The following is an 11594-nucleotide window of genomic DNA, read 5'->3' as shown; positions in this document are numbered from 1 at the left end:
TTTTATCACGACTGGCTAAACTCCAGTTTGCCTGGAGCAGTTCTGATTTCATTTATTATTGTAGCACAATTAATGGCTACCCTAATCAGAATTTATAGATTAATATATCTGTATGTCTAAGAGCACAGCATGTGTACTGTCTATAGTCAAAAATCTCTCCTTCATGAGGCACCTTCCTTTAAAAAAATATTTAACCTGGGCCCCATGCACTGGGAGTGAGGAGTCTTAGTCACTGGACTACTAGGGAAGTCCTAGTATCTTCACTTTTTTACAAAGTACTATCTGAATACATATTGGGCCTCACCTGGCCTCTGTGGCAAGCATTTCACATCTGTTACGTCCAACCCTGTACCAAGTTATTACATGACAAGAGGCCAGATGAGTCCCAATATGTTTTCAGAAAGATCATAGGTCAGAGGAGAGGATAATTATTAAAAGGGAAACCTGCGGCATTAAACCTCTTTAACTGAAGCTGAGGTCTTAACAGTTACAAATAAATGTGTTTTTATTTCTAGAGCTTTTGTCCCCACAACCCCGAAGAGATCAAGCACCCACTGAGTTCATCCAACAAGAAGCCATAACTTTATTAATGATAGAAACAGTACAAATTTCAAACCCAGCTGCAGTTACTCTTTTGAAACACCAAAAAAAGGTCCTCTTTTCAGATGGTTACATTGTTAATTCCTGTAAGAGAAAAGAGATCATCAGAAGTGGTTACAGGCAAATTCAGAGAATACAGGTCACTAAAATCCAAGAAAACTCAGAACAGGTTCTGGAAAGAGGCTTCTTAATTGGCTGATATTAAGCACAAAAACTAGTCACCCGCAATTGGTCAGGGCAGCGGGAGTCAAAGAATAAGCTTGGATACTTACCATAATAGCATTTACAATATCATTACTGTTGTTCTTCAGGGCTCTGACTGCCTTTGCTCTCGACACATTTGCTTGTGACATGACCAATTCTATGTCCTTAACTTCCACACCTGTTTCGTCAACCTAAGATAAGGAAAAAATACTTAATAAACTAAAGGCAAGAACAACTTCAAGAGTTGTCAGGCATCTCCTGAATCTACAGACAGTACTTAACATTAAGTCAAAAGCTACTTAACTCATGGAGTTCAAGAGCCTAAAACCATGTAGAACACACTCATCAATACAAACATGGTATTATCTTGAAAGGATTTAAGGCACAAAAGGTTTCCTTATATACCTCTTCCTCTTCACTCTCCTCTTGTACAGTTGGAGTCTGTGTGTTTTCTTGGATGTTTGAGACAGCTTCACCTTGAACTTTGAATTTCTCAGCAGCTGCTAACTGTGCTTGCTGAGATAAATCCTCAATCTATAGGACAGAAAGTACAGATTCAAATGAGTAGATCAATTGCAGTAAATCAACAAAATGGTATCTTTCCCAAACTCTCACTCTGAATTTAACTTAAATCTAAATCACATTAACTTACCACCTAGCTTTAAATGGCTTGATCTCACTCAGATTATACTGATATCTCCCTGTAGACAAAGAAATAGCTTATGTCTAAAGCAGTGGTCCTCCACTGGAGGGTGATTTTGTCCCCCAGGGGACATCTGTCAAAAGCCTGGAGATTTTGTTGGTTATCACAACTGCAAGTGATACTGCTTAATGGATAGCCCTTCTACAACAAAGAATTATTTGATCCAAAATGTCAACAGCATTGAGGTTGAGAAATCCTGGTCTACAGTAATTCTCAAGAAAACTTTCCTTACCTTGGCTTCCCCAAAAACAATGTAGGTATCTGAAGCTGGGCTCTTGTACACATCTGGTTTTGTGATGACAAAAAGGATATTCTTAGATTTCCGGATAGTGACTCTAGTAACCCCTGTAACCTGTCGAAGACCCAGTTTGGACATAGCCTAAAGAATAAAAAAGAACAGTTGTCAACTTCTTTAGAAGCAGCTTCAGGAAATAAACTCAACAAAACTACATTCTAAGCAAAGACTTTCTGTGGGCAAAGAAAAGTTTATACAGGAATATATCATTGATTCCCAGGCTTCCTGCCACTACCCTGAGTTCCACTACAGACTCCCCCTTTCCAAAGTTGCTTCATCAGAACCTTTAACTCTTGTTTATAACTTCAATTCTTACCTTCCGTGCCTTCTTTTCACTCCGGCTCTGTTTTGCTTTACTGACTGGTTCTTCATCGATTTCAGCTGCTGCTGCCAGCTAAGAAAATCAAATAGCTATGAGTAAACTGGAATGTAAAACCTGGATACCAAAATCCCCATGTGGTTTTCCCTTTACAAAAGTTCACAGCTCCAAACGCATAAGCCAGCTTTCTCTGATTAACACTGGTTCACCAATGTTTCTCTGACCCAAGTACTTACATTGGTAAGTTAAGATAATACCCACCTGAGCTTGTTGTGTGGTTGCCTGTGTAGAATCCTGTTCCTCAAGCTCTGGGACTGATTCATCACTATCAGATTCTGTTCCAGACCCTAAAATAACAAATAACTTTTACATTTTATAGCAAAGATTACAAGAGGCACCTCACCATGGCTTGCCCAAACCAAAAGTCACTGGTTTATACAGTATGATAGCCTGTAACTTAGTCAAAAACTAGTGTGTACACATCCATTAAAGACCCAGCCCCAGAAACACTAGACACAGCTGAGCATTTTATATAACTGTTACTTTTTCTTCAAGTTCTTCACTTCTCGGCACAGGCAAATACCAATGATTTATGCAATGCCAAATTCTACCCAATAGCCCATCCATCTTAGAAAGGTTCTGGTAGGCAAGGTGCCTCCAGGTATACTTCAGTGAAGACCGTTAAGATGACATTGTGGAGGCGGTCTTGAGGGGAGGGACACTTTCCCCTCATCCTTTAAACTGGGTTGGGGGAGGCCAGAAGCAGTTGTGTACACATTTAGCTTTATTTTCAAACTGCTAACCCTAGCAATTTGATCTAATCAACACGACCCAAATAGTCTCAAAATGCTGATCTATAGTTCTAATAGTCACTTCTAGATAATTGTCCTATGACCTCATCCATTTCTTCCAAATGTAACTCATATATTTAAATTTCCCTCAATTCAAAGGCCAAGCATCAATGGACTACTGAGGGTAAAAGCATACACCTCCACCATTCTCAGGCTAGGAAAAATAATAGGTCTTGGAGGAAGAGTCCCTGGGCACTGGTTATTACTAAGTTTAAGATATGAAGAAATTCAAGCAGTTCTACATTTCCCAATATTTTAGCAAATCCCAGGCCCAGGGACAAGGTTAGTGATGTGGTAGAGATTAGAGCAAATTAAAGGTCTAGAAGGTCTTGGTTTTCAGTGTCAGATCAGGTAGGTAAGGAAGATGATGGACCCAGAGTTAGTCTGGACCACATTACACAAGATAATAAACACATAATGGACTATCTGAGGCGAAAACCAAGATTCTGTCTCACATGCCTAGAGTTTCTGCATTTAAACTTATTCTATGCCCAAACACAAACAGGTATACTGGAAAAAGCGGCGCATCCTATGGTTAGTATTGGTGGGTAGCCCGGGAGGGTTGTGGGCAACACACCATGCACACGGCAAACCAAGGCAAATACCCTTATTGTTCTTCAGAACAGGCTGCTTGGCAGAGGGGGTTGGGGCAGGGATCCCAGCAGGTTTGGGAGTGGGCATGTTGACGAGGACCGGCTGGAAAGGCACTCCCCCCGAGATTGGTTCCGGGGGAATCAGAGGCGGCAGCTCATCCTCATCAGCAGGGGCTGAGGGCTTACAGGGTGATTCCAGCACCAGCCCAGGTGAGGACGGCAGAAATTGCTGTTTAGGAAGCAGAGGGGGAACTGGGGAGGAAGCAAGAGGCAGAGAGACTGACGGGGTAGGTGCTGGAGAGACAGACACTAATCCAGCTTTAGGAAGGCTCTTCTCTGGGGCAGCTGTTGCTGAAGGGGTAGATGTCTCTGACTCAGAAGGAGGAGGCAAGGGGCCCTCTGGGGAATGGAAAGAATCTTTGCCCTTTAAGGGAGAGACAGGGAGGGCTTTTGGAGAAGAACCTTTCTGAGTAGAGACTGTCAATAGAGGAGCTGGAGCCACTGCAGGAAGGGGTCCTTTAGTACCATTCTGAGATGAGGGATCTGGGCACACAGGTGGTGAAATAGAACTATTCTTGGCTGGTGGACCTTTCTGAGTGGGAGTTGTGATGACTGGTGCACTTTCTGGAGCTGAACCATCAAGCACTGCTTTGAAAGCTGTGGGGCCTTTCTTTATTGGGGGCCCTTTAGATGCCTGAGGGGCAGTGGACCCCAAGGGACATGTGACTGAAACTGGGGAAGTAGGGGCCTCTTTGGGAGAGAGAGGAATCACAGTTGGGGGAGCGGGAGCCTCTTTGGAGGATGAGGTTGCTGGGGCCCCTTTGGGGACTGGGGCCTTTTTTGGAGAGGGAGGAATTACAGCTGAGGGAGTGGGCACCCCTTTGGGGACTGGGGTTCCTGTTGCTTTTTTGGTGGAAGGAGTCACGGCTGGGGAAGTAGGGACTTCTTTGGTGTTTGGAGTTGCTGAGGCTCTTTTGGCAGCCAGAGTCCCTTTGGAGGAGGGAGGAGCCACAGCTAAAGGAGTGGGAGTTTCTTTGAGTGATGCTGCTGCTGAGGCCTCTTTGGGGGAAACAGGAGCCACAGATGGGGGAGCAGGGTCTCCTGTGAGAGGTGGGGTTGCCAGACCCCTTTTGGGGGGAGAAGTCACAGCAGAGGGAGTGGGGGTTCCTTTGGGTGATGGAGTTGCTGGGCCCTTTTTTGGAGATGGAGGAGTTACACCTGGGGGAGTGAAATCCCCCTTTGGAGGTGGGCTAGCCGGGGCTTTTTTGGGAGATGGAGCAGTCACAGGTGGAGGAGTGGAGTCTCCCTTTGGAGGTGGGTTAGCTGGGGCTTTTTTGGGAGATGGAGTTGCTGGGCTCCCTTTGGGGGAGGGAGCAGTCACAGGTGGAGGAGTGGAGTCTCCCTTTGGAGGTGGGCTAGCCAGGGCTTTTTTGGGAGATGGAGCAGTCACAGGTGGAGGAGTGGAATCTCCCTTTGGAGGTGGGCTAGCTGGGGCTTTTTTGGGAGATGGAGTTGCTGGGCTCCCTTTGGGGGAGGGAGCAGTCACAGGTGGAGGAGTGGAGTCTCCCTTTGGAGGTGGGCTAGCTGGGGCTTTTTTGGGAGATAGAGTTGCTGGGCTCCCTTTGGGGGAGGGAGCAGTCACAGGTGGAGGAGTGGAGTCTCCCTTTGGAGGTGGGCTAGCTGGGGCTTTTTTGGGAGATGGAGTTGCTGAGCTCCCTTTGGGGGAGGGAGCAGTCACAGGTGGAGGAGTGGAGTCTCCCTTTGGAGGCGGGCTAGCCGGAGCTCTTTTGGGAGATGGAGTTGCTGGGCTCCCTTTGGGGGAAGGAGGAGTCACAGGTGGGGGAGTGGAGTCTCCCTTTGGAGGTGGGCTAGCCGGAGCTCTTTTGGGAGATGGAGTTGCTGGGCTCTCTTTGGGGGAGGGAGCAGTCACAGGTGGAGGAGTGGAGTCTCCCTTTGGAGGTGGGCTAGCTGGGGCTTTTTTGGGAGATGGAGTTGCTGAGCCCCTTTTGGGGGAGGGAGGAGACACAGGTGGGGGAGTGGAGTCTCCCTTGGGAGATGGGGTAGCTGAGGCTCTTTTGGGGGCCTGAGGCCCTTTGAGGGAGGGAGGAGTCAGAGCTGAGGGAGAAGAAGTCTCTTTGGGAGGTGGGATTGCTGGGCTCTCTTTGGGGGAAGAATGAGTCACAGCTACGGGAGTGGAGTCCTCCTTTGAAGGTGGGTTAACTGGGGTTCTTTTGGAAGAGGGAAGAGCCATAGCTGGGAAAGTGGGAGCCTCTTTGGGAGGTGGGGTGGCTGGGGTTTGCTTTTGGGAAGGAGTTGCTGGGGCTCCTTTTGGGGAGGAAGGGGTCACAGCAGGAAGGGGAGTCTCTTTAGGTAATGTGGTTGCTGAGCTCCCTTTGGGGGAAGGAGGAGTCATAGCTAGGGGAGTGGGAGCCTCTTTGGGGGAAGGAGTTGCTGGGGCTCTTTTGGGGGTGGAAGGGGTCACAGCTAGAGGAGTAAGGGTCTCTTTAGGGGATGGGGATGCTGGCCCCTCCTTGGGGGAAGGAGCCATAGGCAGGGGAACAGGAGCCTCTCTGGAGGATGGGGGAGTAGGGGAATGCTTCTCAGCTAGTGATCCTTTAGAGACATGAAAAGGAAGATCCGCCTCTGGAAAAGAAGCTTCAACTGGAGAAATAGTGAACGAAAGATTTCCAACAGGAGTATCAGGGATAGCAGGTACACTTTTAGAAGCAGAAGGGGCAAGAGTTAAGGGAGCAGTAGCTGAACCCTTCTTGGTTGGAATTCTTTTAGGCTGAGGAGACACAGTAGTCCCTAAAGGAGATGGGGAGTCAGCTAGGTACATTCCTTTGGAAGATGCAGTAATAGAAGCACCAGAGTCCTCAGTTGGGTACCCTTCAGGAGCAGAAGCCATAGGTGCCAATGGTGAGGTTTGAGAAATGCCATGAACTTTCTTTTCACCCTGAGGAGCACCAGTTGGAGGCAGAGGGGTAGAAGACTCAGACTTGGGAATTTCAGGGACCTGTGCCATAGGAGCTAGAGAAGCAGAAGCATTCTGGGAAGATAAAGTCACTACTGGAGCCATAGGGCAACTTTCAGAGGTTGGAGGCATCAAAGGTGAAGTATTAAGAGTGGAAGGACTGGCTGCAGTTGAAGGAGTGGAAGGACCTTTGGCAGTTGTAGAAGCCACTCCATCAATGGCAGCACTTTCCAAAGGAAATGCAGCTACAGTTGGGGTAGTGAAAGAACTTTTGAGAAGCAGATTAGTTGGGTCTGGGCTTGTGTAAGAACCTGTCTTGATTACAGAGATTGGGGAGTTAACACTCAAAGAAGAGGGAGTAGTACTGGCTGGCTTCACTACAGGGAGAGGCTCTGGGTAGCTTTTTGTTGCTAGGGTGGCTTCAGGAGAAAGAGCTATCTCTGGAGAAGATGATGTACTTTGGGGAGAGGGGGCATCTTTAGGTGCTGCCAGGGCTGCTGTACTAGGAAAATCTTTGAGAATGAGAGAGGCTGTAGGAGATAATGGACAAGAGGCAACTATATTTGAGGAGGCTAGGTCAGTGACAGCAGAGATGCCTTTGTCAGCAGACATAGCCAGAGAGGAAGTTGGAGTCCCCCCTGGAAAAGCAGTCACAGCAGTAGGAACCACCTCATTTCTGGAAGGAAGGGGAGGAATTACAGATCTCTGAGAAGTGTAAGAGGCATCTGCAGAAGAATGATCTACAAAAATAGTATCTTCTATGGGATCTGACAGAATATTAGAACTTGAAGTTTGGACAGGAGAACTCTGATGTAAAGGTGTAAGATGAGAGTCCAGAGAAGTGAGGAGAACTGGAGGGGACTCAGCAGCCACAGCAAAAGACTGAGTTGAAAGAGATGAAGCAGTGGGTGGGCTAGGCGGTCCCTTTAGGCTGAGGCTTACAGGGTTTTGTGGAGCAGTCAGAGCTGAGGAAACAGAGACACCTTTGACTTGAGGGGAAGGGATGGCTGGGGGAGTGGCGGGTGTTATCTGAGAACATGAGGCTAGTTCAGACTGAATAGAGGCCAAAGGAGTTACAAGATGGGAAGGGATAGCACTGACTATACTTGGAGGGTTGGGGGTACCCTTTGGATTAGGAATTACTTGAGAGGGAACTTGACTAGGAGAGGGCTTTGGTTCTGAGAGAGCAACTGGAGCTGACGGAGATGTCACTGACCCCGACTCAATTATGGCAACTGATGGAGGTGAACTAAGAGCATTAGGGGGATAGTCAGAGCTCTTCTGAACTGAGTGGGGAGCCAAGGCCACCAGAGCCAAGGGAGCTGAAGAGGAATGAGCACCTTTCAGAGTTGGAGTTATCATGGGAGAGGCCAGAGCTAAGGCAGCTGGGGAGATGGGAGGCCCTATTAGGTTTGGTAAGAAAATGGGGGTGTCAGTGGGAGGGGCAGCTCCCAAAGGCAGGGCTGTCCCATGGGGTGACTGGAGAAAAGGAGCTTCAAAAGAGGTTGAGGCAATGGTAGAGGGAGAAAGGAATGGGGAAGGCTGGTCAGGGGTTGCCAGAGGGCATTGTTGGGAGGCCAGGGAACAAGGAGGGGTAGGTGTAGGTTTAGGCTGCCCTAAAGCAGCAGTGACACTCAAGGATGAAGACACAGGAGGCACAGCTGGAAAAGAAAAGCAAAAAAAAAAAAAAAAAGGCGGGGAGTGAAGGAGGAAAGGGAAGGAAAAAAACAAGTGAGTTATACAGCCCAACTTAGTACAACAGGCCTCACACAAGAAACACTGGAATTTTAAATCTGAGAATGAAAGTCACCACGCAGGATTAGACAAAGGTGACAAGCAACAGCAATCTTCCCTAAACATACTTCAGTGGTCAAGTAGAATACATCATTCTTCTCCTTTCCCAAATCTACTAAAATAAGTAAACCCCTTTAGGGTGAAGAACAGTCTAAGACCAGCCTATTAGTCTCCAAATGGGGAGCACAGGCCCAGGAATAAGTTGGCAACAGTAGGCTTCCTACCCTTTCCCAGTTGTGCCCTTCTCTTCCCTCCTCAAAGGAACCCTAAGACTTTCTCACAGACCATGGAATCACCAATAGCAAGCTCTACTCTATCCACCCAAGGGGCATGAACTGAAACAAATGTTGAAAACTGGAACAAGGAAGCTAATGAGTGGCAATAATGATGGAGAATCAGAGCTGAATGAGAAACACAGGTCTCTTAATGCTCAGGCTTCAGAATACTCAATATTAAATACTAAGTCACTGAGCTTCCCTATACTTCATTTTACTCACCCAAATCAAACAAACAAAAAACCAACCACAAAAGCATGGCCTCTACAGTCTCTAAGCAGTGTTAGCTCTTCAGACATCAATCTGGATGAATTAGACCACGAGTAACAGAGCTTAGTCACAAGGGTAGGAACTGTATTATGAAACTGTAATCCAACTGGTCAAACCAGACTGTGGTTCTATTTTGAAAGTAGGGAATTCAAGTGGAGAGAATACACTGGGTCCTCACCCCTTAATCTGGACGAGTATGCCATTGTGCCAAAACAGGCACTACTTAGCATCACACTGAAGCTATGCAAAAGATTCTAAATGACTGCTCAACACCTAGAAGGGAGTATTAGTATTATTTTTTTAAAAAGCGTAGAGCATCCAAATTCACAGATCACTCAATCAAGAGTATCCCACTACAAAGGTAGGCTCAAACCAGTCTTTCCTGGAAACTTGGTAGCTCAAAGTCTTTATGACTACAGTGCAAACGCTCTCAAACATATTAATCAGAATTTGAAACTTAGAATGTTTTCTTCTCACTGAACCTCAAAACTCCAGTATAAGGCCCAAATTACTCGCTTTAGACACCATAACATATTTCCTGAGTCAGTTTCTATACTAACTCTAATAATTATTTATAGTTATGTATTAAAAAAACAAAAACAAAAAAACCCCGAGTATTCACCACAGGCACTTAATCTAACCTACAGTGCAATCTCAAAATACTCAGGTATAAGTTTAACAGCTGTGAGGACTGCTTCAGAAGCAAACAGCATTAATTTTGAAGCCTGATTCAGATTATTCAAAATTCATCTGAATTTCAGTCCCCACACTTGTAAAATCAAGTTGAGACTCTCTAAAGTTTTGTCTAACTCTGAAACTACAGAATCTTCAGAAACCAGTCCTTTATTTTGTAACCTTCCTTAAGTCCCAGTAGTTCAAGGATTTCATATAGCTCATTCCCCAACTCAGAGGCCCCCTCCTTTTTCTTTTCAAGCAGCTGTATTAATCCGTTCAGCTGCTAAATCAGACAGGTGGGGAGGGAGAACCTTAATGCTTTCAACTATTTTAATTCCAGGAGATAGAAACTGCCCTTAAGTGACAGGTGGAGTTAAAAAAAAAAAGAATTACCATGGGGGCGGGGAGAGGTGAGAATGGAGGTCATAGCCTGAAGATTCCCTTCATTTACTTCTGCACAACTGAACAGCAAGAAGACTACCATAAAAGTTTTTTCACTACCCCCCTCAGGTTTTGTAGCGATGTATTTTAAACAGAATTCAAACCTTGCATTTACACTACGTTCTACACTCATTATTTCAAAGCTAAAGAGCAGTCAAAAGAAGGCTCTAATTCAATCCTGGGTTCCAGATAAGCTGTTGATGAAGGCATTGTTCCAGGACACTAGAAACATCTCAGCACCAATCCACAAAACAAGTTAACCAATCTAGGAGGGCCCCAGGGCCCAGGAGAACACATGTACCAACCAGCACACATCTCATCCAGGCATGTGATGACAGCACAATGCCAAGCACTGCCATCTAAAACCTTGATGCAATTTGCTGGCTGGAACTTCACAAAAGCTCAGGTCTCCTTGGCCTGCCAGTGTGTCACCTATTTCCAATAGGTAAGTTACTATTATGGACTCTCCTCCCTGGTACAGCTACAGCCCCATCTTTAATGAGAACCAATACTAAAAAACAGAAGTATAGTCTATTTGTCATTTAACCCACCATATGTTTTTAGGGGCAATTTTACAATCTTAATTAAGGGCAAGGGGTCCAGGGGGAACCTACCTGTCTCAGCCTGGGGCTGTGGCAACTCCTGCTCTGTAGCAGGGACGGTGTCTGTGGCTTCACCGGGCATTTCTGAAGGGAATAAAAAGGAGGCCTGAATTGACTCGGATCCATTCTGCTGCCCAATCCAGAGTCACGCTTAAAACTGCTGAGGGCTGTTAAATACCGTAAGGGTGTGTGGGACAACCCTCCCCAAAGTAGCTGGAATAGGTGAAAAACACGACGTAACCCTCACATTTTTGATCAAGAGAATCACCTTTTTATCGCTCCTCTTCACTCCGCGGAGAGCGGATTTCCCAGTGCCCAGGGATTCGTTTTATTCCACACTCCAAATCCCACACAGAAGCAATTATCACTGCGTTCTCAACCCGAGGGAGAGGATCCCGGTCTGGCTCCTGAGCACGGGATGGGAGACTTCAGACGCTACCTTGAAACGCCGCGCCCCCTCTCCCCCACGCGCTTTCTGGGCGAGGACCTCCAGGACCCTCGTTTGCTGATTTCCGGGACCCAGAAGGGGAAAGAGAGTGTCTTAAGTCCCAACATTGGCTTGTCACAATAAGGGTGTGTGTGTGTATACGCGCGCGGGCGGGGAGGTGGTTGTTCCAAAGCTGTGACCCCTTAACATCCTCTGGGGTCTGGTGAAGCCGGTTCCAACAGCAGACGCAGCCCACTTCCATCCCCAACGGCTCCCATCTCCCTAGCCCTGGACTCTCTGGCCTTTCTGCCCTATTCTTGCCAGGACACCAAGAGCAGACCCCATTTTGTCCGGAGGCCCAAGGCCACACTGCCCAGGGTTGAATAGGAACCCCGTGACCCCATAAAACCTCTAATTCTCCTTAGCTCTTACTCTGCGCGGCGCCTCAGGCCGCAAGAAAGGCGGATGGCTACGGATAAAAAGTAGCGGCGAAGACAAGCACTTACTGTGCGGGGAACGCGGAACCAAGATGGCGGCAGAAAGAGAGCGAGCGAGCGAGCGAGAGCGTGAC

At 47.0% G+C, this 11594-nt stretch overlaps 1 protein-coding gene across 8 annotated transcripts; it reads right to left on the bottom strand.

Moving 5' to 3' along the window:
- Nucleotides 1–559: 559 nt before the first annotated feature.
- Nucleotides 560–11568, bottom strand: NACA (nascent polypeptide associated complex subunit alpha). Of its 8 annotated transcripts, none has more exons than XM_059886334.1 (10): nt 11530–11568; nt 10865–11003; nt 10609–10702; nt 3578–8200; nt 2383–2468; nt 2119–2196; nt 1740–1886; nt 1210–1338; nt 873–995; nt 564–684 (listed from the first exon to the last, which is right to left on the bottom strand). In XM_059886334.1, the coding sequence occupies exons 3-10, from the start codon at nt 10676–10678 to the stop codon at nt 670–672; spliced, it is 5271 nt and encodes a 1756-aa protein (XP_059742317.1). In that variant the 5' UTR covers nt 10679–10702; nt 10865–11003; nt 11530–11568; the 3' UTR covers nt 564–669. The 8 variants fall into 8 exon arrangements, with proteins under 8 accessions (NP_001014916.1, XP_059742317.1, XP_005206631.1 ...); XM_005206574.5 differs by having other exon boundaries at nt 10609–10680; NM_001014916.4 differs by lacking the exon at nt 3578–8200 and having other exon boundaries at nt 560–684; nt 10609–10680; nt 11530–11560.
- Between the last annotated feature and the right edge of the window lie 26 nt (nt 11569–11594).

This window comes from Bos taurus, chromosome 5, assembly GCF_002263795.3.
Source record: "Bos taurus isolate L1 Dominette 01449 registration number 42190680 breed Hereford chromosome 5, ARS-UCD2.0, whole genome shotgun sequence".
Classification (NCBI taxonomy): Eukaryota; Metazoa; Chordata; class Mammalia; order Artiodactyla; family Bovidae; genus Bos; species Bos taurus.
Note: the sequence above shows the minus strand (reverse complement) of the source record. Positions and strands in the feature narration are given on the sequence as shown.

What these genes read in the sequence shown, in the direction of transcription:
- NACA (XM_059886334.1), bottom strand. Translation starts at nt 10,678, where the DNA reads ATGCCCGGTGAAGCCACAGACACCGTCCCTGCTACAGAGCAGGAGTTG. An exon ending in TGTTCTGAAGAACAATAAGG is followed by an intron (nt 2,469 to 3,577) that starts GTATTTGCCTTG and finishes TTGTTATTTTAG; the next exon opens with GGTCTGGAACAGAATCTGAT. An exon ending in GTGAAAAGAAGGCACGGAAG is followed by an intron (nt 1,887 to 2,118) that starts GTAAGAATTGAA and finishes TTTATTCTTTAG; the next exon opens with GCTATGTCCAAACTGGGTCT.